Here is a 23,808-nt window from a genome sequence, read left to right as displayed (position 1 = left end):
CACTTTGATTAAATTTTTTATTTTCAAAATAATTGCAGAACCTGAAGATGGGTGCCTACTTATACCATTTGCGATATTTTTTTCTATGAAAAAGGTACCGGTACCAACATATAGGGCTTGATTTAGACCCGTTCGCTAGATGCGGCCGCTCGCTCCCAGCGTAGGGAAATTCAGCTAAGTGATATCACGGCAGCCGCTCGCACGGCAAGGTATAAGCATGCCCACTGTGTCTGGACGAGCGATCACTTTGTGTTTATAGATGCCCACCAGCCTGTCTTTTGCCGCCCACTTGCGTACGTCATCTCCAGGAAGTATATACAACCATTGGTACATCGGGAACCATCGCATCAGAAAGCAGCACTTGCGGTTGACTGTACCCTATCGAAAGCACTGCGAGCAGTTCTGTGTAAAAATCTCCCAGGTGACGTGTAATATGATGCTGCCTGTTAATTATGCAGCCTCTGAAACGGCGTTGAAACACTCTGGCACGCCTGCATCCGCAACTCCACTCCGCCATTACTACTGCCCTGCCCCTGTTACCACCCACAAACGGCCTCTTCACTCATTCCACTGGGCTGTCATGGCAGGGCAAGCGAGCACATTCCGATCTCTCATACTAGTTTGCGCACGCGCACTGTGAACTATGCGCATGCGCACATTAGCGAACATCATCTGCAACGAGGGGCCGCTTGCTAGTGAGCAGGTCTGAATCAGGCCCATAGTTCAAAATGGATGCAAGGTCCGTATTGGCTTAAAAATTTCTGAGATTATTTCATTGGTTTCTTACTGTTTCTAGAACCAATTATAAAAATTAAAAATAATACCAAAAAGAAATGCTCCAGTACCGTACAGTGTTGGGACAGCCACAGACATTTGTATTATTATTAATTTTTCTTTAAAAAGAAAAAACTGCGCTTGATAGAAACAGCCACCAATTGACACAGTGTAATAATTTATTGTAACAAAAGATATTTTGCTACACAGTAAAAACAACTGACTAGTCACTGCAAAATTTATCTGTGTTCAGTCTAGAATATACTGTACATAGAATCAGCGCTGCTGATCATACAATGAACTAGCATATAAAAATATTGACACATAAACCATACATACAACATATAATATGAACCATATAAATGGTAGTGAATAAAAGTCCAGCTGGACTGAATCAGGGCCCTCCTCCATTAAAATGGAGCGTCCTCCTGGACGCTCGTATAGCTGTGGGTGACCACCCACAGCATATACGAGCGTCCAAAAAGATGGTCGCGATGGTCTTGACCATCGCGACCATCGGACTTGCGACGGAGACCCTGCGGTAGGGTCTCCCTGCCACAAGCCCTGGAGTGATTTTGGCTCTATCAGAGCCAAAATCACTCCCACTGACATCACTAGTGATGTCAGTGGGGCCGGCTTCAGACGGTAGGCGTTCCCATGGGAACGCCTCCGTCTGGCAGGCACTCCCCCGGCACGCCCACCAAAGGGGGCGTGCTGTCAGTCACCATCGACAGCACGCCCCCTTTGGTGCAAGACCCGGAGCGACCTCCGTCGTGCGCATGTGCAGTGGGGAACATCGACCCACTTGCGAGCGTACTGCCGCTTGCGAGTGGGTCTGAATGACCCCCTTTGTTAGTGATCCTGTGCTGTTGTAGCGCTCTGCGGCAGTTCTCTGTGTTGGATCCGTCCCGGACCTCAAATATCCTGCAGTTCACTCTCACCGCTGGGTCCCACTGGCTATATTATTGCGACCAAGTGCTGTAGTGGTTAGCACCAGGGCATGCAGTGTGCAAGGATCAGTAGATACACCGCCTCTTAGTGAATCGCAAACCTCAATTCAGGGTGCTTGGTGGGAAGGAAAACCTCTTGAGCTCAGTCTGGACAACGTGAAGGTAAGCAAGGCAGCAAATAGGTTCATCCAACACTTTGGACTTTTTCAAGCTCAATTCTTCTTTACCTAAATACTTACCTCTCCTTGAGTAAGGCACTTTGGTATCTGATTAGACAATGAACAGATCAAATCTGTGGATGAGAGTGGTAGAGATAGGATAGAGAGGAGGAGTGAGAAGGGGCAAGGGTAGGTTAGAGATAGGAGCATTCACAGTGCAATGGTGGCTGGTAATCAGCCAATTTGAAGCAGTGTAGCAGCGGTGCTAGCCCCATACATGGCTAGTGCTGACCCAGATAATAATGGCAATGTGGATCACCCAGTAGGATGACCTAGGCCACCTGCCGACATGTAGCTGGGGCCTAGGTTGCCGAAGTGGACATTCAAATATTCTGCTGTTGTGGTATCTTATTAAGTGACTGCTACCTAGTGTTGTCATTAATGTTTTGTTTTGTTCTAAGTCTTTGGGTTGGGGTTCAGATGCAGGGTGAGTTGAGGGATTTGGGGATTTTTTTAACCTGTTCTCAATGTTATTAACTACAGACTTAAGGAGAGATTTGTTAAAGAGTACAAGTGGAGTTGTTTTCCATAGCAATCAATTAGGTTTATAAAATGTGCTGGAATATGGTTGGTTACTATGGGCAATACCTCCACTTATCCTCTTTAGAAGGTTTTTAGAATCTACCCCTAAGTTACCAAACGTCTTTTTAAAACCTGTGCAATATGTTATGTGTACCCTCCTGACCTGCAAGCCTCTCTTACTGGTGACTGGTATATGGAAGTGTTCAGGAGATCAACTGGGACAAGTCTGGTGTTTTCTCAGTACAACCCAAAGTCCACAATAGCAAAACCAATTTATACAACTTTAGGTCATTGTAAGCTTATTGATTATACTAAATGGAAAGTAACAACATGGCATAAATTTCACTTTTCATAACAAATGGAATTCATTTTGTTAAAATGATTGTGCTTCCAAATTAATTTTAAGTATTTGTAAACTCCCCAGTGCTTGTCTACAAGTCATTAATTAACCTTTTATCTGAATTGATATTACTGGGCTTTGTAGCCAGACCACAAAATTCAGTTAAGAAGGCTACTCTTATTTTACCAAAATTGTATTATTACGTACTAGAGTACACTTCAAGCATGCTTACTATTGGCTACAGTCATCTCCAGTGAGTTCAGCAGTGGCTCTGAATGTGCTCTTAGTTTGGTATATTACCTTAGCAGTCCTCCTCTAATACTTCAGAGCATGGAGAGGCTAGACTGGCATGTGGAGAACACACTATATTTGTACTTTTACCCCCTAAGGGACAGGAAGATGCACTAATCAGTTTGCAGCACTGGAAGTGATGACAGAGCCAGGAGTATTGTGTTCTGAGAAGGAAGAATAGTCACACTGGAAGTGATGATAGAGCCAGGAGTATTGTGTTCTGAGAAGGAAGAATAGTCACACTGGAAGTGATGATAGAGCCAGGAGTATTGTGTTCTGAGAAGGAAGAATAGTCACACTGGAAGTGATGATAGAGCCAGGAGTATTGTGTTCTGAGAAGGAAGAATAGTCACACTGGAAGTGATGATAGAGCCAGGAGTATTGTGTTCTGAGAAGGAAGAATAGTCACACTGGAAGTGATGATAGAGCCAGGAGTATTGTGTTCTGAGAAGGAAGAATAGTCACACTGGAAGTGATGATAGAGCCAGGAGTATTGTGTTCTGAGAAGGAAGAATAGTCACACTGGAACTGATGACAGAGCCAGGAGTATTGTGTTCTGAGAAGGAAGAATAGTCACACTGGAAGTGATGATAGAGCCAGGAGTATTGTGTTCTGAGAAGGAAGAATAGTCACACTGGAACTGATGATAGAGCCAGGAGTATTGTGTTCTGAGAAGGAAGAATAGTCACACTGGAAGTGATGATAGAGCCAGGAGTATTGTGTTCTGAGAAGGAAGAATAGTCACACTGGAAGTGATGATAGAGCCAGGAGTATTGTGTTCTGAGAAGGAAGAATAGTCACACTGGAAGTGATGATAGAGCAAGGAGTATTGTGTTCTGAGAAGGAAGAATAGTCACACTGGAAGTGATGATAGAGCCAGGAGTATTGTGTTCTGAGAAGGAAGAATAGTCACACTGGAAGTGATGATAGAGCCAGGAGTATTGTGTTCTGAGAAGGAAGGATAGTCACACTGGAGAAGCTCTGACAGAGCAGGAAAATTCCCTGCAGCAATTTCATACATTGTAATCAGCTCAGACATGCCTTTATGGTGTCATTTAACATTAAGCCTATAATGGTATGCTGTAATGATAGAAAAGTTCTAATAGTCCAAATAAAATAAAGTATCTATAAAATGTTATAGAAACAAATGTACAAATGAATGGTAGGGAAGCCTGTTACGGCATGTCATCTTTGTCAGAAAGTCAAGAGACTAGAGAGATTTAATTTTAATGTAGATAAATAAACTGATAGTTTTACCCCAACTGTATCCAAGATACTAATTTCTGGAAGCATAATCATACACACTGTAGGTCATTATATTGCTTTTCATGTGAACATCTATGTATCAATAATTAACCCCTCATCTGCCACCATTAACCCTCGATCATTCATGATCAGCCTCTCATCCACCATCAATCATTAACCCCCACATCCTTCATCATTTACCCTATTTTATCATTATACTTCATTATCCCTTTCTCATCATCATTTTCCTTTAACATCCCCATCCTCATAAAGTCATCTACCTGACCACTTACCTATTCACAAGGGATATGATCATCCTCTCTGAGTACCGTCTAACCTTGCATGATCAGAGAGGATTTGATCAGTCACTCTCAGTAAAGCTGCACAATGGCAGACTGGATGCAAGGCACTACTGGGTGTTAGTCAGGGGCGTAACTAGCACTTTGTGGGCCCCATAGCAACATTTTTAAGAGGCCCTCCCAACTCAAGTCTCACATCCGGGTGCACACCTGGACCACTCCGTAGTTTTGCCTATGGGTGCAGGGGGTTGCTTGCCGGGTCGGCGGACCCCCTAAGCTGCCGGGCCCCATAGCAAGCGCACCACTTGCACCCTCTATAGTTACCACTGGTGTCAGTTGGATGCATAACCTTGTCAGGATTGCAGCAATTTGATATTAAAGCAATACTTCTGCTTTTCATTTTAACTGTATTTCACCCACTCTAACTCATTATGGGTCACTGGCTAATTCTGCTGACACTCTGGTCTGACTAATATTCAGAATATTCTGGTTTCTAGTGGATTTATAGACTTTATTCTTATTATCTCAGAACTCCATGGTGGGGCAGATTCAGTTACGCGCAGAAGCCAACGGCACAGGACCGAGAGTTAACTACAGAAAGCAGATTCGGCTTGCAGCCTCGTGGAGGTGTGAACAGAATCTGTCTGCCGATATAAGCATCTTGCGGCTAATTGAATCCCTCTCTCTGTGTGTGGGTTTAAATGTTTACTTTAAAGTGTTTTCTTTATGGCAAGAAATTTGAAACATTTTTAACATGAGCACAGACTATTCCATGGCTTCTTTATATAGTACTATACCCCTTTTTCTATGCTGGCAATCACAGCATCTTCTCACCCATATGTGTTCTATATACCTTTACAAATAAAATATTATTTTGTATGTCTTTTTCAATTATGTTGTCTTCCAGGTTTTCTGTACATAGAATCATGCCATTTTAATATAGCTGTATATCATTGGATCATAATATGTTTAGTTGTAACTTTTATTTCTTTGGCAGAATGGGATTACCCCCTTGCACGTGGCCTCCAAAAGAGGAAATACAAATATGGTGAAGTTATTGCTAGACCGTGGGGGCCAAATTGATGCCAAAACCAGGGTAAGATGCATTTCAAACTATTTATTTATTAGGTAATTGTTTTTGTAAGTATTATTATTCTCTAAACAAGCTTTTGAGACCAAACATTTCTGGTGTTGTAAGATTATTCCTACAAGGCCGTATTGTGAAGCAAGCCTACAACCCGGACCATTTTCTGTTTCTGCTTATACTGTACTATGTTCAGGTTTTAGAGATGTTTCATTAACTATTGTTACTTGAAAATGACAAACAGTTATTATTCATGATTATTTTGCTTGTAGATGATATCAGAACATCATGGCAGCTATAGTTACTGTATATAATAAAACATGCCTAAAACTTCCACTAAGGGAAGGGATCTGCAGTCTGCAACACTTTTTACCGGGCTCCTTTGTCATGGAGGTTAGAGAGTGTGTGGTGAGGATAGGGGTGTTCCCATCTTTACGTTCTCCTAAGTTAGCATAGCACTGCCTTCCAACCCATATGATGCAATCATTAATTTATTCAAAAGTTGTTCACACCATACTGCCATATTTCTGTGTAGGTCGGCTCCACGTTCTTTTATGTTCATGTGAAGTGTCCTTATAGAACTAATACATACACAAATAAAGGTCTTAAAAATATATATTTTTCCTTCATTACAGTTTAAAAAAGGTTGGATTTTTGGTCAGAGCACTTTATTGTATTCAGTCTTTGGTCAAAATGTAATAGGGTGAGAGTTAGAAAATGTGAGCGTTTAGCAGTAATCTCTCACACTGTTACATTGGTCGAGTTGTATCTTCAAAATGGAAAAACATCTGGATGAGGGTTTAAATCAGGAGAGTTTTTTTAATCTGAAAAACATGGGAGTTTTCATGTTCTCGGGCTCTATTACATTGGCTGAGTTTAAAGTGTGAGAGATTACTGCTAAACGCTCACATTTTCTAATATCTCACCCTATTACATGTGGCCCTTATCTGTTACTCATTGTCATTGGTTATGTCCTTAGTTTTGAAGCAGGTGGGAATTGAGCCATCTATAGCCAATTAGATTATTAGAAAGTTCACAGTAGCACATAGTATTTCAGGAGATAAGTGCAGTCTGATCTTGCGGCAGGTAGAGTGACCTGTCCAACAATATGATTATTACCTTATTATTAAACGATGGCTTTACTCTATGTGACAGGGGCAGTGTTTCAAACATTTATGGGCATGTTTATCGAAAGAAATATGTGGGATAGCTCCTGAAAACACCTGTTTTCGGGTTATATCCGCACATTTACCAGGTTTCTGGAGGTTGGCCCTGGTAGCTAATGCCATCTTCAGATGGCATTAGCCCTTGGTAGCCAACGGGCTCCTCTTTCACAATTTTCCTTGAGTGGTGTCCTTCATATCCCTCCCTATCAGACCCAGTGCCTGTGTATTAGGCTTGCCAGGTCCGTGCTCAAAAGCAAAGCTATAGCATAAGCTATCACTCTGCTTCTAGCGCTTCATCAGCGACGGACTCTTACCAAAGCCCATCCTGGCAAGAGAAGATTGCTAACTTTGAGCGGAAATAAATTGTATTTGTCAATTTAGTCATTCAATATTATATTATTATCACATCCAAAACTCATTTCAAATACGGGATGTGATTAAAAGGTCATTTAATGTGTTTCAGTTCTTTTCCTTTTTGTGCAAGTACAATATGTGTATTTAATGTCTGCAATAAGCACATCATTTCCCCATAAGATAACTAGCCAAACGCTTGCTGTTTAATGCATTTGTCTATAGACACATCTGGACTCGGGAAGTGGGTACTCTAGACGCCATTTGAACATGCGCTGAGCACAGTCTTCCAATCATAATGAAGAATGAATCATTTTCTAAAGCTGACAGTATTTTGGAGTTACTTAAATAATTTACCACATAATGAAGATTTAAATCTGTTCAGGAATTAATTATAAATGAAAAAGTTGAATCCAGTCTCTTGAAAATAAGGAATCTTTAAATAATTTATAATTTGAATGTACTTTTCTGCTTTCATTTTAATATATTGTATAGCAAAATGCGTAAAATCTATTTTGTTTATATTGGAAATAATAAACTGGATATTTTAATACAATAACATAAATTAATATATAATACAGTATGCTAATATATATTCTGCTAGGTATAGTGTGTAATAAGTGTTCTGGGTATGTTGTGAGATAAGTGTGCCTGGTATGGTGGGGGGGGGTGCCTAACCCTAAGTCCTCCTGGGAGTCCCTAAAGCTAACCCTGAACCCCCCCCCCCCGCGCGCGACTAAGCGCTCCCAACGCCCGGCTTACCTACGATCGGTATGCCGGGCGTCAGGATTTTGGCGTGGGGCTAGTGATAGGCGTCGGTAATTAGATGCCTATCATCAGTCCCATGCCGGGATTTCACAGTCTGGAAGCCGGTGGTCGGCATTTAGACCGCCGGCTTCCTAAGAACATCCTGGGTATAGTGTGTAATATGTGAACTGGGTATGGTGTGAGATAAGTATGCCTGGTATGGTGTGAGATAAGTGGTCTGGGTATAGTGTAAGATAAGTGTGCTGTGTATACTGTGTGATTCTCTAAAGGCTCACATCCACTATCAGATTTTAATGGACTACTGAACGATAACGGCATCGTTATCGTTCAGTCGTCCTTTAATCGTGAATTAATCAGGCGCTAAAATGTTGTAAACGACCAGCAATGCGCGACATCAATCATCGCCCGAACATGCCGGTCAATCTGCCGTTAACGACAGATTGACCATGTTCGGGGATGATGGAGGGTGCCTACACTGAACGACTAATTATTCAGTGTAGGCACTGCAGGGGATGGGGAACGGCGGTACGATTATGATGTCGTAATCGTACTTGTCTTCCCTGGGTCATGTAGTGGATACGCACCTTAAATGTGCCGGGTATTGTGTGAGATAAGTTTGTGAGGCATCGGATAGTAAAACCCAGCGCTTTTGGTCATGTTTATGACTGATATTTAAAAGGACAATGCTTCTACTAGCCTCTTGCTAGGAAAATATTGCCCTTTAAATATCAAGCATTAACACGATCAGACGCGCTGGGTTTTACAATCCGATGCTTTGTAAATAAACCCCTAAATCTCTCTGTAGATCTTAAAATCTCCCCCACCTGCAGTGCAAGATGGTTATACCAAGGTACAGTTACTTGCTTTGCTCCCAACTTAGAATCAGCCCCTTAGTACATAATCCAGCCAAGATCTTTAATGCCAGTTGAATTTATTATAATTTTGCTGAGTCCTTATAATTCATAATACAGCAGTATGTGGGAAATGTAATAGGGACCAAATTTGAAAATGTGGTGATGTTTCAGCTATTTTGCTGTGGAATTTAAAGCAACTTTTTTTTATAGCAAACAAACTTGGTTCTACCTAGAAAAATCACTGCTTTAAATTTAAAAGCAAAATAGCTGACAAATCATCACTTTTGCAAATTTGGACCCTATTGTGTTTCCTCCTATAGTCATTATTACTACACACACTTGCCCACTCTCCCCGAACCTCTGGGAGACTCTCAAATATTTGGGGAATGGCACAGACTCCTGGAAGAGCAAGAGGCACCGTCCTGCATCCTACCTACTTCCCAGTGTAATTGGTGGGATGAGGGTGTGACAAAAAAATGGATAACCTAAAAAATGGGTAACTTAATTGCAACATCCTAGCCCGACCCTCTTGCATGATGCTGCGATTCGCTACATTGCAGCATCAGTGACAAATTACGCAATTTGCCCACCGTTATCTTGAATGCTAACAAATATGATTACTAGTGTTGGGTAACAACAGTGATTTTTTAACTGGCATTAGCATTATGACATTCCTGCTCTGTACAGCTAACATTTTATAGTAGTGGAGGACTTCAATGCTATTTAATATTACATTTAGAACACTATATTGAGTTTCAAACCGTGGACAGCTGAGGAATTCTGGCAGACACACCCTTCATTCAGAGCAGCCCCAGCATTAGAAAGGATAAACTTGTTGCTTCTGTATTCTTATGTAGCCCCACTTGGCTGTAGTACTGTTGTGTACGGTGAAATTCTATGCAATTTATGATAAATAATTGCAAGTCTCACTTCTCTCTATGCAGCTATAAATTCTATTTATATAAGTGTTGCCAGTATCATTTACAAGCATTAGTGCTTGGTAGAATTTAATGGACTACCAAGGTAGCGTTCATTAAGTACATAGGGGGAGGTGTATCAAACCTTTTAGCCTAGAGAACATAACAAAAGAGTGTTACAGCTCGCTGGAAATAATGCCCTGAGATCACAGCGTTATTATTTATATACAGGCGCTGCTTTCCAAACAAAAGTAAACACAAAAATGCACTATGACAACGCTAAGCATGAATCCATATAGTACAGGTTGAGTCACCCATATCCAAAATGCTGAGGACCAGGGGTATTTTGGATATCGGAATATTCCGTATTTTGGAATATATGTACCATTATGAGATATCTTGAGAATAGGACCCAAATCTAAACAATGCATTTATGTGTTTTATACACCTTATACACACAGCCTGCTCAAACAAAGGTTGTGTACATACATGAAATTCATTTACGTTTCATATGCACCTTATACACACAGCCTGAAGGTAAATTTATACTATATTTTTAACAAAGTTTGTGTACATTAAACCATCAAAAAGCAAAGGTTTCATTATCACAGTCATGCTAAAAACATTCCGTATTTCGGGAATATTTGGATATGGGAGACTCAACCTGTATGTGAAAATGATGTACAACTATATTATACATGAAAATAAATGATTAAAAATGCAAGATACAAAATAATCACAAGTACTGTATGTGCCAAAATTGAAATAGCAGATTATAGCAAATAGTGTGACTATGAGGAACTACCATGGGTCCCAAGCAAAACTATGAAAACAAATCAGTCACAATTAAGAGACAAAAATGACAAAATATAATAATGTTAAAGACCTGATTCATAGGGGGACATAATGACGATGTTTGCAGAGTTGAGTGATTTTTGCTTTATACTGCGCATACATATGAGTCACACTGCACATGCACCAAGCTTCATTACCGATGGCGGTCGCAGTGTAATTTCACAGACTGGGAACATTTTTGGGAGGTAACGGGGGGCAACTCATATGCAGGCTTGTTGCGACCATAGAGTTGCTCAGAATATCAGTGCTGCGACCAATGGTGCATCTGTGTTTACAAGCGGCCATATTTGAGACACTGCTAGTGGACGTCTCCATACAAATCTCAGCATCTGCGACATTTGCATATTTTAACACAATTGCTGTGTATGAGATTGAGATCGCAGCCGCGCATGCACTAGCATCCAACTCTTACACAGGTCATAAGTTCTCACCCCATTTATTTTGGCCAATCTTCAGATTAAAATTGCTGGTATCACTTCTTCAATATCATATAAGGTGCGCTAATGGGGGCACTGTATAAGGGGTACTACTGAAAGCACTGTATAAGGGGCACTACTGGGGGTACTGCATAAGGGGCACTGCATAAGAGGCACTGCTACTGGGGACATTGCATAAGGGGCACTACTACAGTGGGCATTGCAGGAGGAGCACTACTACTGGGGGCATTACCGTGCATATGGAAGCAAAAGGAATGTTCCTAGAGTGACGAGAAATGGTGGTGTGTCATGTTGACACGACCCCATTTTTCGGTGGCCACACCCCTTGTGGCATGTGGTCACGCCCATCTGTTTGGTGTGCGCACATACTTTTTCCTTCGTTTTTTAACTTGCCATGGGCTCCAAATACGCTAGTTATGCCACTGATGTATGTATTAATTTAACTGAATGAATAAATGAGTTACTAATGGTGTTCTGTTTTGTTATTCTGTTTCAGGATGGACTTACACCACTACACTGTGCAGCACGAAGTGGACATGACCCAGCTGTGGAGTTGCTTCTAGAGAGAGGAGCACCACTACTTGCAAGGACAAAGGCATACAATTATTTTAATACTTCCATTTAGACTGATCATTGCAAAACAAAAGCTGCACTAAAACCCGCAGACTGAATATTGTGTATAGATGGCAGGTTTGGGCAAGTGTTGGTTGCCTGGCAGTTGGTCACTCTTGAACACTGTGTATTATTATTATGGAGGCTTTCAGCACTATGGGGCCCATTTATTAATGATCGCATCTGCAATGCGATCGCATTGCAGAATGCGATTGTATCGGCCGAATTTAGCACCCTCAGGGAAAGGGGTTCCGAAAGGAGCCCGTCCCTGCGATGTAGTGGGAGTGAAGTCTCCGCGTCAGCAGTCTCTTCACTCCTGTGCCAGGATTCCAGCGCATGTACAGTCTACTGACCACGCATGCGATGCGGCCATTACCAGGGGAGGGTTCTATAGGCTCTTCAGATGGCGGTACCTGTGGGGGCCAAGCTCCAGAATGCATTCAATCCAGTGGTAGGTAAATATGGCCGCATCACGTCCCCCATAGAAACCTAAGCGGGCTGCAGCAGGTATCGGAGATATCTGCTGCGGCCCCTCTGGCATACATTTGGGGGGGAAGATACTAAATATTTGCGGGTACTGCAAATATTTCTTGATAAATGGGCTCCTATAACACAAACTTTCCACAAAAATGGATACTAACAATCAGTGCCACATGGACCTGTAGCTGAAATATATAGAGAGCCTATTTTATGCTGCAGCAGAGGGTGTGACCAGTGACGTGGAAGTTTAGTTATCTCAGTCCCGCCTTCCTCCATATCTTCTTGATTACCCCCTCCAAAACTGTTTCATTGCCACCCCTCTGCACATCTCCCTAATTGACCTCTCCATAGCTCTCTCATTACACCTTTCATAGCTCTGTCATTGCCAGTTCCCTCCATATCTCACTACCCTCCCCATAGCTCACACTGCCCCATCACATCTTACTGCACGCCACACTGCCCCATCACACATCTCTGCTCCTCCCTCAGCTCACTATTCCCTCACTATTCACACTACTCTAACACAGCTCACTCTGTTCCCCTAACACCTCACTCGTATTAAGCTCTAGAAAGTGATAAAGTGGAGAGAGATAAACCACCAGCCAATCAGCTCCCAACTGTCATTTTTCAAATACAGCCTGTAACATGACAGTTGGGAGCTGATCGGCTGGTCATTTATCACTTTCCACTTTATCACTTTTCAAAGCTTAATACATCTGCCCCACTGCCCCATCAACCCTCACTGCTCCCCCTGCAGCTCACTCTTCCCTCATGCCTCACACTGCCCCATCACACCTCACTGCTCACCTTGCAGCTTAGTCCTCCCCCTTCCACAGCTCAAACTGTCCCGCCACACTAATCCCCTCACACTGCTCCTCTGACACCTCTCACTGCTCACCTCACACTTCTGCCCTCATGCCTTACACTGCCCCATCACACTTCTTCCCTCACACCTCACAATGCTCGTCTCACACTGCTCCCCTCACGTCTCACACTGCTCCCCTTACATCTCACACTTCTTCCCTCATACCTCACACTGCTCCCCTCACGCCTCACACTGCTCCCCTCACGTCTCACACTGCTCCCCTCACGTCTCACACTGCTTCCCTTACATCTCACACTTCTTCCCTCATACCTCACACTGCTCCCCTCACAGCTCACATTTATCCCCTCATGTCTCACACTGCTTCCCTCACACTTCTCCCCTCACGTCTCACACTGCTCCCCTTACATCTCACACTTCTTCCCTCATACCTCACACTGCTCCCCTCACGCCTCACACTGCTCCCCTCACGTCTCACACTGCTTCCCTTACATCTCACACTTCTTCCCTCATACCTCACACTGCTCCCCTCACAGCTCACATTTATCCCCTCATGTCTCACACTGCTTCCCTCACACTTCTCACCTCACGTCTCACACTGCTCCCCTCAGACTGCTCTTGTCACACCTCACACTTCTCTCCTCACATCTCACATTGCTCCCCTGACATCTCACATTTCATCCCTCACATCTCAAACTGCTCACACTACCCCATCACACTCACACTTTTCCCCTCACATCTCACACTGCTCACACTACCCCATCACACTCACACTGTTCCCCTCACACCTCACACTTTTCCCCTCACATCTCACACTGCTCTTGTAACACCTCACAATTCTCGCTTCACATCTCACACTGCTCCACTGAGACCTCACACTTCTCCCCTCACACTGCTGCCCCCATCAATCCATTTTACCTTACAAGCAGCAGAGTTCAGTCTTTCTGGCTGGCCTGGGATCTGCAGCAGCTCCTCCTCTCCCTCTGACAGAAGCACTGCTCAGTCCCCTGTAGCCCCATCCACCTTCTTGGACTTCACCGTCCCTCTCATTTCCAGATCATACAGTTGTAAAGTCCTGACTCCTGCTTCATTTAGTGGCCTAAAAAGCCTGTATTAGGAGCGACCTTGGAGGTAGTTACTTTACTGCCCCCTTGGCCAGCCCGTTCCTAGACAGTGTGGGCCTATTTTCATGGGGGGTCTGGAGCTGCAGCTCCACCCACCCCATTTTTAATCTGTATCTGCCAACCATGCTAATGTTTCCATAGTTCAGATGCATGAAGCTGTGAAATTAACAGGATAATTTGGGATAGGTTTATACACTTTTTTTTATACTTTAATTGGAACACAAAAATGCATTGGTGTGTTTAAGGCCTAAATCAGTTTCTCATTTTAGAATTATAGAAGCCCTGTTTATTTCACTGTCTTAATGGTTCTACTTTTGAAGGAAACTATCTTAGGGTAAGAAGAGTTCCCACCTCTTTCATCAGGCATATAGTTGATAGTTTTCAAATGGTTTATCCATTTCTACTGCCTTAAAGGAAACAATGGTTTTAAATGTGCTGTTTATAATACAGTATGGCTAATGTCACTTTATTTTTGTTTTTATGTAGAATGGACTGTCTCCACTTCACATGGCTGCTCAGGGAGATCACGTGGACTGTGTAAAACACCTACTGCAGCATAAGGCCCCTGTGGATGATGTCACCCTAGATTATCTGACCGCCTTGCATGTTGCAGCACATTGTGGACACTATCGAGTAACCAAGCTTCTTCTTGACAAGAGGGCAAATCCTAATGCCCGAGCCCTGGTAATGTTACCTTAGTATTACTACTATTCAAAAGAACACAAGTGCTTTCATATGTCCAACAGTAGCACATTTTGCCATTTAGATTTAAAAACTGTTGCTTTTTCATCATTTAGATCCTCACAATTTTTTTAAGTAATATTTAAAAAATTGCAATAGTAAATAAAACATATAATTACATAGAAGTTGGTGGAAAGGTTTGTATGTGATATGTTTTTTTTAGATTACTACAATTATAAAAAAAATTCACACTGATGGCATTTGTATATGAGTAATTAAATATAATATATATTAAAAATAATAATAATAATTATTATTATTATTATTATTATTATTATTATTATTATTATTATTATTATTATTCTCTTACAATTTTAAATAAGATTTAGATGGCAGACTCCATATTCTATAGTTGTTTTCTCAGCAGGTGACACCACTGGAATTTTACAAATTTTTTCCCATAATCCCATTTTTATTTCTGTTCTTTTTCCCTGAACAGAAATTAACTGTTTTTATTTTAGCAAAGTTTTCACATGCTGAGATAGCCAAAATACACTTTTACTCCTTCTTGGGACAAGACATTGTGCTCTTCCTATATCTTCTAAGGATGTTGCCATGAAATGGTGAGAAGGTTCACAAAGGACTGTGCCAAATGTTTCAAAGCTGATGAAGCTTTACTGCTCAGCCGCTACTAAAAGAAGATGAGAGTGGTGCTCCTAGCCATTCTACTGCTTGAGACACCAAACTAAACAGTGTCTTTCTCATACTGTACCTCATATAAACTACCATACCGTTATAAAACGTATAGTTGGAATTTATAGACTGCTAGTGTTATTTTTATTGTGGTGTCTACCTGCCAAGATATTGTTACTTTACACAGACATAAATTGCAACAAGATTGTCCAGATTTTAGAATACATAACAAACTGAAAATGATTAGCATTACCGGAAATAAGCAGCACAATTTTACACAAATATAGTTTTGCGTTGGAACAGGCCTTTCAATTCAGTCTTCAAGTAAAACTTAAAGTCCAAATGCTGAATGTCGAAAACATTCCCTGGAACAGTTAAACTTTTGCTCCTCTATATTTAATACAACATAGCAGTAATAATATTAAAAGCTACCACAAAACAAACCTGAAGTATATTACACTGAATTGTATTCAATGTATGTAGGGTACACAAAATGTTACAAACATAATGTACGGTACACAAAATGTTACAAACATAATGTACGGTACAGTAAATGTACGGTACACAAAATGTTACAAACATAATGTACGGTACAGTAAATGCACGGTACACAAAATGTTACAAACATAATGTACGGTACAGTGAATGCACGGTACACAATATGTTACAAACATAATGTACGGTACAGTAAATGTACGGTACACAAAATGTTACAAACATAATGTATGGTACACTAAATGTACGGTACACAAAATGTTACAAACATAATGTATGGTACAGTAAATGCACGGTACACAATATGTTACAAACATAATGTACGGTACAGTAAATGTACGGTACACAAAATGTTACAAACATAATGTACGGTACAGTAAATGCACGGTACACAAAATGTCACAAACAATGTACGGTACAGTAAATGCACGGTACACAAAATGTTACAAACATAATGTACGGTACAGTAAATGCACGGTACACAAAATGTTACAAACATAATGTACGGGACAGTAAATGCACGGTACACAATATGTTACAAACATAATGTACGGTACAGTAAATGTACGGTACACAAAATGTTACAAACATAATGTATGGTACACTAAATGTACGGTACACAAAATGTTACAAACATATTGTACGGTACAGTAAATGTACGGTACACAAAATGTTACAAACATAATGTACGGTACAGTAAATGCACGGTACACAAAATGTTACAAACATAATGTATGGTACACTAAATGTACGGTACACAAAATGTTACAAACATATTGTATGGTATAGTAAATGAGCGGTACACAAAATGTTACAAACATAATGTACGGTACACAAAATGTTACAAACATAATGTACGGAACAGTAAATGTACAGTACACAAAATGTTAAACATAATGTACGGTACAGTAAATGCACGGTACACAAAATGTTACAAACATAATGTACGCTACAGTAAATGCACGGTACACAATATGTTACAAACATAATGTACGGTACAGTAAATGTACGGTACACAAAATGTTACAAACATAATGAACGGTACACAAAATGTTGCAAACATAATGTAGAGTATGGTACAGTGAATGCATGTTACAGAAAAAGTTACAAACATAATGTATGGTACAGTAAATGTACGGTACACAAAATGTTACAAAAATAATTTAACAATACTTACAATATCTGCTTCCAGCTTGGAGGAATATAAACATATGAACATTGCATGAACTGCTTCTTCCTTCTAATTAGTTTAGTAAACGCCACACAGGTGACTATTTATTGGTAGCAGTCACCTACCTGATAGAGGGAGCATTGGTGCCTATGGTAATTGTCAAATGGGAAGCTGCACCTTTATGTAACAGTAAGAGTTTTATAATGCAAACTTCTGGGCTACTAAAGGATGACCAGCAAGCTGGAGCCTAATGGAGGCAGAGTGGAGGTTTTCTTTGGCTTTTTTGTTCTTTGTAGCAGCGGCCAGTTGCTGGTAGTGTATTACTGGTAGCAGAGCACCGTTATGGCTTTACTTTAAAATGAGTATGCCATACTTATCCTGCCTGAAACCAACATACATTCTTGTACTGTATATTACACTCCTCATGAGATATGCATGATTTGCAGGGTGTGCATGAGTTGCTAACAAGTTGTTTCTCTGAACAGAATGGTTTTACTCCATTGCACATTGCCTGCAAGAAAAACCGTATCAAAGTTATGGAACTGCTAGTGAAATATGGGGCTTCAATCCAGGCTATAACTGAGGTAGAACAGGTTTTCATAACTTCCAGACTCATCAAACCATTTCCTGCTTTCCCTTGTCCTGTTTCTGTGTCTCTCCTATTCACTGTCATCTCTCTATTCTCTCAAACATCTGCTGAGCTGTATCTCTAGAAGCCCCCTCGGTCTTGTGCAGGGGAGTAAAATACCTGTTGGTTTATTTCACAGTCTGGTCTCACTCCAATACATGTGGCTGCATTCATGGGCCACTTGAACATAGTCCTCCTTCTGCTGCAGAATGGAGCCTCTCCAGATGTCACTAACATTGTGAGTATGTCTTACAAATAAACAGAATAACCAGATTTAATGTTTATATTATAGTCTGCTTGCGAATTACTGTATATCACCTCACCAACTATGCTTCTTTATGTGATAAACAGTCTAACCTGTTGATGTGCACATCATTAGGTGTATTTTGCCATGCAGAAAAATCACTTACAGCGTTCATCTGATCTGTCTGTCTGTTTGTCCAGATGTACCCACTAAACAGGCCTTTCCCGGTTGTGTGACTATACTCATTTTTAAAAGGTCACACAGCAAAGCGCTAGAAAATAATTATAGGGTCAAAACAAATATTGATGTGGACCAGCTCATGTAACCAACTTACTTTTATCTAGATATCTAAAACATAGTTCTAAGCATTTCTATGTTACTCATTGATTAGCTAAGAGTTGAGTGTACTCATGTGTGCAAATATCATGTTTCTGTCTTGTACGCTTTCAATAATCCATTGAAACTGTGTCTTACTGGAGAGGCATTTAGTTTGTGTCTGTACAACTCTCACAGTGACCGGCATACTTTATTTTCAGCTGAAAACTCTGTATGAATCCTTTAGATAAATAGAAGTCCATATACAATAAGGCCACAAAGTAAAATGTTTACTTACACCAGAGGTTCCCAAACTTTTTTGAATCAGGGCGCCCTAGAGTATCAGCATTGTTTTCACGGCACCCCTAAGCCAAACGTTTGTTATTGAGAAATTCAGAAAAAAATGTCGTAAAGTGAAGTAAATTGTGCTTACCTGTCATCCCTAGGGTCAGTTATGTGGTGGTGGACAGGTTTGAGCTTCTGTTTGTCCACATATTTACAGTGCATTGACCATAAATAATTTGATTTGGTGCTGGACCACCAACCTGAGGCACCCCTGCAAGTGTTCTGAGGCACCCCAGGGTGCCACGGTGCACAGTTTGGGGACCACTGACTTACACAGATATGTTCTTGTTCATATCTAAAGCTGCCTATTCACAGTAGATGCAGTGTCTCTACAACCATATCTGGGTACCGTACAATTATGCCAACTATGTTGGTGACCAGATCACTCGGCATTGAACTAGATGACAGAGGGGGTCATTCAGACCCGCTCGTGGGTGCAGGACGCTCGCAAGCGGGTCGATGGTGCCCTACTGCGCATGCGCACGACGGAGGGAGCTCCGTCGCGCGCATGTGCGAGACCCGGCTAACGACGGGATAGCCATCGCTCCGGGTCTCGCACCAAAGGGGGCGTGCTGTCGATGTTGATTGACAGCACGCCCCCTTTGGTGGGCATGCCGGGGGCGTGGCTGCCAGACGGAGGCGTTCCCATGGGAACGCCTACCGTCTGAAGCCAGCCCCACTGACATCACTAGTGATGTCAGTGGGAGTGATTTTGGCTCTGATAGAGCCAAAATCACTCCTGGGCTTGCAGCAGCGAGACCCTACCGCAGGGTCTCCATCGCAAGCCCGATGGTCGCGATAGTCAAGACCATCGCGACCATCATCATGGACGCTCGCTATAGCTGTGGGTGGTCACCCACAGCTATGCGAGCATCCGAGGCCGCTCCATTTTCATGTAGGAGGGCCCTGATTCAGAGCGAGCGCTCTGGTCAGAGCGTCCAGCTCTGAATCAGGCCCAGAGTTCCCAGGTAGTACGTAGAGTATGGTCATTGGCTGACAGGATTTTCTAATTGTTCTGATTGGCATCTGATGGATCTTGGATAATAGTTGTTTCAGGGCTCTCAAGAGTCAGTATGATCTACACAGCAAAACATTTATGGCAACTTAAAATACAATTCTCAATATATTCACATATATGTAACATTGCATACTTGTATATTAAATTATTAAAGTATAAAGTACTTAAAAAACACACATGAAGCCAGTCTCCAGGCTGGAGGACCCAGGTGTCACACACATTATCTAATAGTTAATCTACTTGCAGTTTTGCTAACTGACCAGAAAGCTGAAATGCTCTGACATTGTATAAGAGGTAAGTCTGATCCTGTGCCCTATTCATTGCTAATTCACCACCTGTCAGTGGGGCTATTGTCACCTTTAAGGTGTTTTTTCTTTTTCAATTCTTGTGTTTGACATCAGGATTTCTTGCATCAAGGAAAGTATTTATAATGGCAACTATGAAGAGAAAGTAATTTCTATACAAACGTAATCTCATTGCTCATCAAAGGAAAGATCATCTGTATTTAGTACATTTTTTTTCTTTTTGACAGCTTCAATTATTATCCAAGCAGGACATTTTTCTGTATGCTGGACAGTCACCAGACATTGTGCCAGTGATGAAATACAGAATGAAGTCATTAAAGTCCTGCAGTGACGTCTCACTACCCGCACCCATGGTGTTAGCCATGTTGTGGCACCACATGCTCTTTTCTTTACCATGATAGTCACCATAAAGGAAATGTTTGCTCTGTTCTGTTCTACAGTATCACAACCAAATATCAGGATCATCTGAACTTTCAATTAACAGTGGCAAATGTATACAGTAGTTCACAATGTTTCACGGTTTACTTTGTATGTAGAAGCCTAGTGAAAGGCCAAAAACTACCCACATTAGCCACTGACATAATATGAACCTATGCCCCTCACAGTACTACTACTACTGTAGTAACTGAATGCCCACTGACCATAAGGCTTACTCTGGACTATAAAAAGACATATGAAATGTATGGCCACTTGGTGGATGACATATATTTTACCCCATGTGCTTCATAGAGAAGTTGTATATATTACCCATTAGAGAAATGATTTATAGGCTTTCGGTATGATATCAGCAATATTGCTGCTTTCCTTCTTACATATGTATGTGCCCACACTGAGGTTTCTCATGTGAGATGGTAATGGCTAGTCTAGGTGCTGTAACCAAGTGCCAGTGGCTTTATGCATGTTGTAAATACATGGGTGGGTCGCAGTGACTGACACCTGATTAATGGGGTCCTATCTATGACAACGCATTTATAAAATATTCAGCTTTAACAACTAGTGAAACATGACACTGGACCACTAATAATTACATGGCAATCTGTTATTTTAATGCAATAGTAATTTGCCATTTTCATAAGGGCTATGTAATTTTATTTGTACTCTATAAAACAGGGTACATATTTGTCCTCTATACGGTCCACGTCATACATACGCTTTGAGTAAGGATACATATAATCAGTGGATTACAAATTTGCACATTCAGTATATGCTGAGAATTTGTGCTCTGCGTTTTTGTGGTTCTTTAACATGGGGTAAAAATGCAGAAACGGTCATGAAAAAAAGTATTTTTTTTTTAATAAAAAGGAATTATTTACAATTTACATGTGTTTACGTTATATCAACTATGAAAATGAATAATGATAAAGGTCACATAAAATAATATACAGTAGACTTGTTTACATGACTAGCATCATCAAACTAACTCACCAAATTGCTACAATTTTGTCAAACTGTGTAAAATCTAAAGTATGTTTCCAAAATGAATTGGTGAAAATGCATAAACTAATCATCTAAGACTTTATTTACTTTTATTTTGTTTTTGAATAATATATTTTCAGTACTAGGAGTATTAAAATCCTCCCTACTGGGCATTTGGTCCAAAAATGATTTGGCTTTTATTTGCTGCAAAAAGAAAATGAATTCATTTTGTTGGACCATATTAAATATGTCACTGTGTATATTATTTGTCTGTGTATTTGCAGCGTGGGGAGACAGCACTGCACATGGCTGCTCGTGCCGGTCAGGTTGAAGTTGTCCGTTGCCTTCTCAGAAATGGTGCCCTAGTGGATGCTAGAGCTAGGGTAGGTTTCATTTTATTAGGTTTACTACCATTTTGTCTTTTCGGTATATTTCAAAATGATTGTTATACTTATGTACCTTTAGATTATTCTAGGTAGATTATTGTTTTAGATGCAGTAACCTATAGGCACGGTAACTACAATTAAATCATGTATTTGTCCTGCATTGTTTGTACTGTTAATAACTTTTTCTTGTGTGCTCATTTGGTTATGTACTTTGTAAGGCGCTGTGGAACCCTTGTGGCGCCATATAAATAAAGCATAATAATAATAATACAATTGTATAAATGCACAGACTTGAGCTTATCTGTTGTCACATCGAATGACGAGAAATAAAAAAAATAAAATGTTGCCTGAATGTTTAAGTAGTCTGAAGCAGAGATCACTTTTAAGAATCAAATTTAAAGAAAGTCATATCAGCTACATTTCTCTGAAAAAAGTGTCAGCAAATGGGAAGTAATGTTAATACAGGTAACGCAATATATTTTTGTTAACCTCTAACAATATTTCAGTTACCTTAGTCATGAGTTACCTTAGTCATGTATAAAAACCAAGTGTCAAATGCTGCACACCTATGCGAGAGAGATTTGCCAATCCTCTCACAACAAAAAGCAACAAAAAGAAATATATGTATAAGGTGGCGCTATAAAGACACACAATAATAATATAGAGATCCAATATCCCTTTTTAATTACCATATGACAATCATATTAAAACATATTCTATTAGACATAATACATGCACATAATAATACAAGTAAAAAATTGTTAAATAAAAACACTTAAGGAACGTGAGAGTGAGCCACTTAGTTTTGGAAAGATTTTTCCACAAAAATCCAAATAGTGAAGCTGAATTAAATCTGCTACAGTTCAGTAGACTTAGGCCCTCATTCAGAGCCGTACGCTCTGAGCAGAGCGCACGCTCTGAATGAGGGCCGTCCTCCATAATTATGGAGCGTCCTCCTGGACGCTCGTATAGCTGTGGGTCACTACCCACAGCCTATACGAGCGTGCAGTTTGATGGCCGCGATGGTCGTGACCATCGCGACCATCGAAACTGCGAGCCGGAGCCTGCAGTTGAGGTTTTCAACCGCAAGGCCCGGAGTGATTTTGGCTCTATCAGAGCCAAAATCACTCCCACTGACATCACTAGTGATGTCAGTGGGCCGGCTTCTGACGGTAGGCGTTCCCTTGGGAACGCCCCCGTCAGGGAGGCACGCCCACCAAAGGGGGCGTGCTGTCAATCAACATCGACAGCACGCCCCCTTTGATCAGACACAACGAGCGAAGGAAAGTCCTTCGCTCGTCGCTTCTGGCGCATGCGCACGACGGAGCTCCCTCCGTCGTGCGCATGCTCAGTGCAGACCTTCGACCCACTTGCGAGCGGACAGCCGCTCGCGAGTGGGTCTGAATCAGGCCCTTAGAGCATTACTCTGGCAATACTGCAGTGTGCTATATACAGTATGTAGCAACAAATATCTTTGATGGTATTTTATGGGTCTTCCAAATACAAAGTGATAGTTCAGAGTTTATCTGAGATCCATATACTCAGAGTCCCAAATCAACCTTTAGGTGAAAATTGGACTCCTCCATAGGCATAAACGTAGAACTAGTGAGTAAAAATATCCAAGGCGCATTCTGTGTATTGCAACCACGCTGTGCGGCTTTCTGTCGGGAGACCCGCCGTAATCAAATCGCTCTCCGGCGTCTCCAATCAATAGTGAGACCAATGGCCGCAAGATAGATTAAGTCCCAGCGTGTAGTATAAAAAATGTTGCCTGAATGTTTAAGTAGTCTGAAGCAGAGTTCACCTTTAAAAATCTAATTTAAAGAAAGTCGTATCAGCTACATTTCTCTGAAAAAAAGTGTCAGCAAATGGGAAGTAATGCTAATAACGCAATACATTTTTGTTAACCTCTAACAATATTTCAGTTACCTTAGTCATGAGCAACAATATAATTAAAACGTGCATTGCCTTTTTTACTGTACATACTGCATCACTTCATTT

General features: G+C 41.1%; 1 protein-coding gene across 14 annotated transcripts in view; it reads left to right on the top strand.

The window, feature by feature from the left end:
• ANK2 (ankyrin 2) overlaps nucleotides 1-23,808 on the top strand; it is a 696,877-nt gene that overhangs the window by 501,963 nt on the left and 171,106 nt on the right. For all 14 annotated transcript variants that reach the window (XM_088448313.1, XM_088448312.1, XM_088448319.1 and 11 more), the window contains 6 exons: nucleotides 5,637-5,735; nucleotides 11,568-11,666; nucleotides 14,597-14,794; nucleotides 17,636-17,734; nucleotides 17,918-18,016; nucleotides 21,706-21,804. In XM_088448313.1, the coding sequence (XP_088304439.1) occupies nucleotides 5,637-5,735; nucleotides 11,568-11,666; nucleotides 14,597-14,794; nucleotides 17,636-17,734; nucleotides 17,918-18,016; nucleotides 21,706-21,804 (693 nt within the window). The remainder of the gene's footprint in view (nucleotides 1-5,636; nucleotides 5,736-11,567; nucleotides 11,667-14,596; nucleotides 14,795-17,635; nucleotides 17,735-17,917; nucleotides 18,017-21,705; nucleotides 21,805-23,808) is intronic.

This window comes from Taudactylus pleione, unplaced genomic scaffold, assembly GCF_031769625.1.
Source record: "Taudactylus pleione unplaced genomic scaffold, aTauple2 ptg000454l, whole genome shotgun sequence".
Taxonomy (NCBI): domain Eukaryota; kingdom Metazoa; phylum Chordata; class Amphibia; order Anura; family Myobatrachidae; genus Taudactylus; species Taudactylus pleione.
The sequence above is the reverse complement of the archived record's forward strand: the minus strand, read 5'-3'. Positions and strand labels throughout refer to the sequence as shown.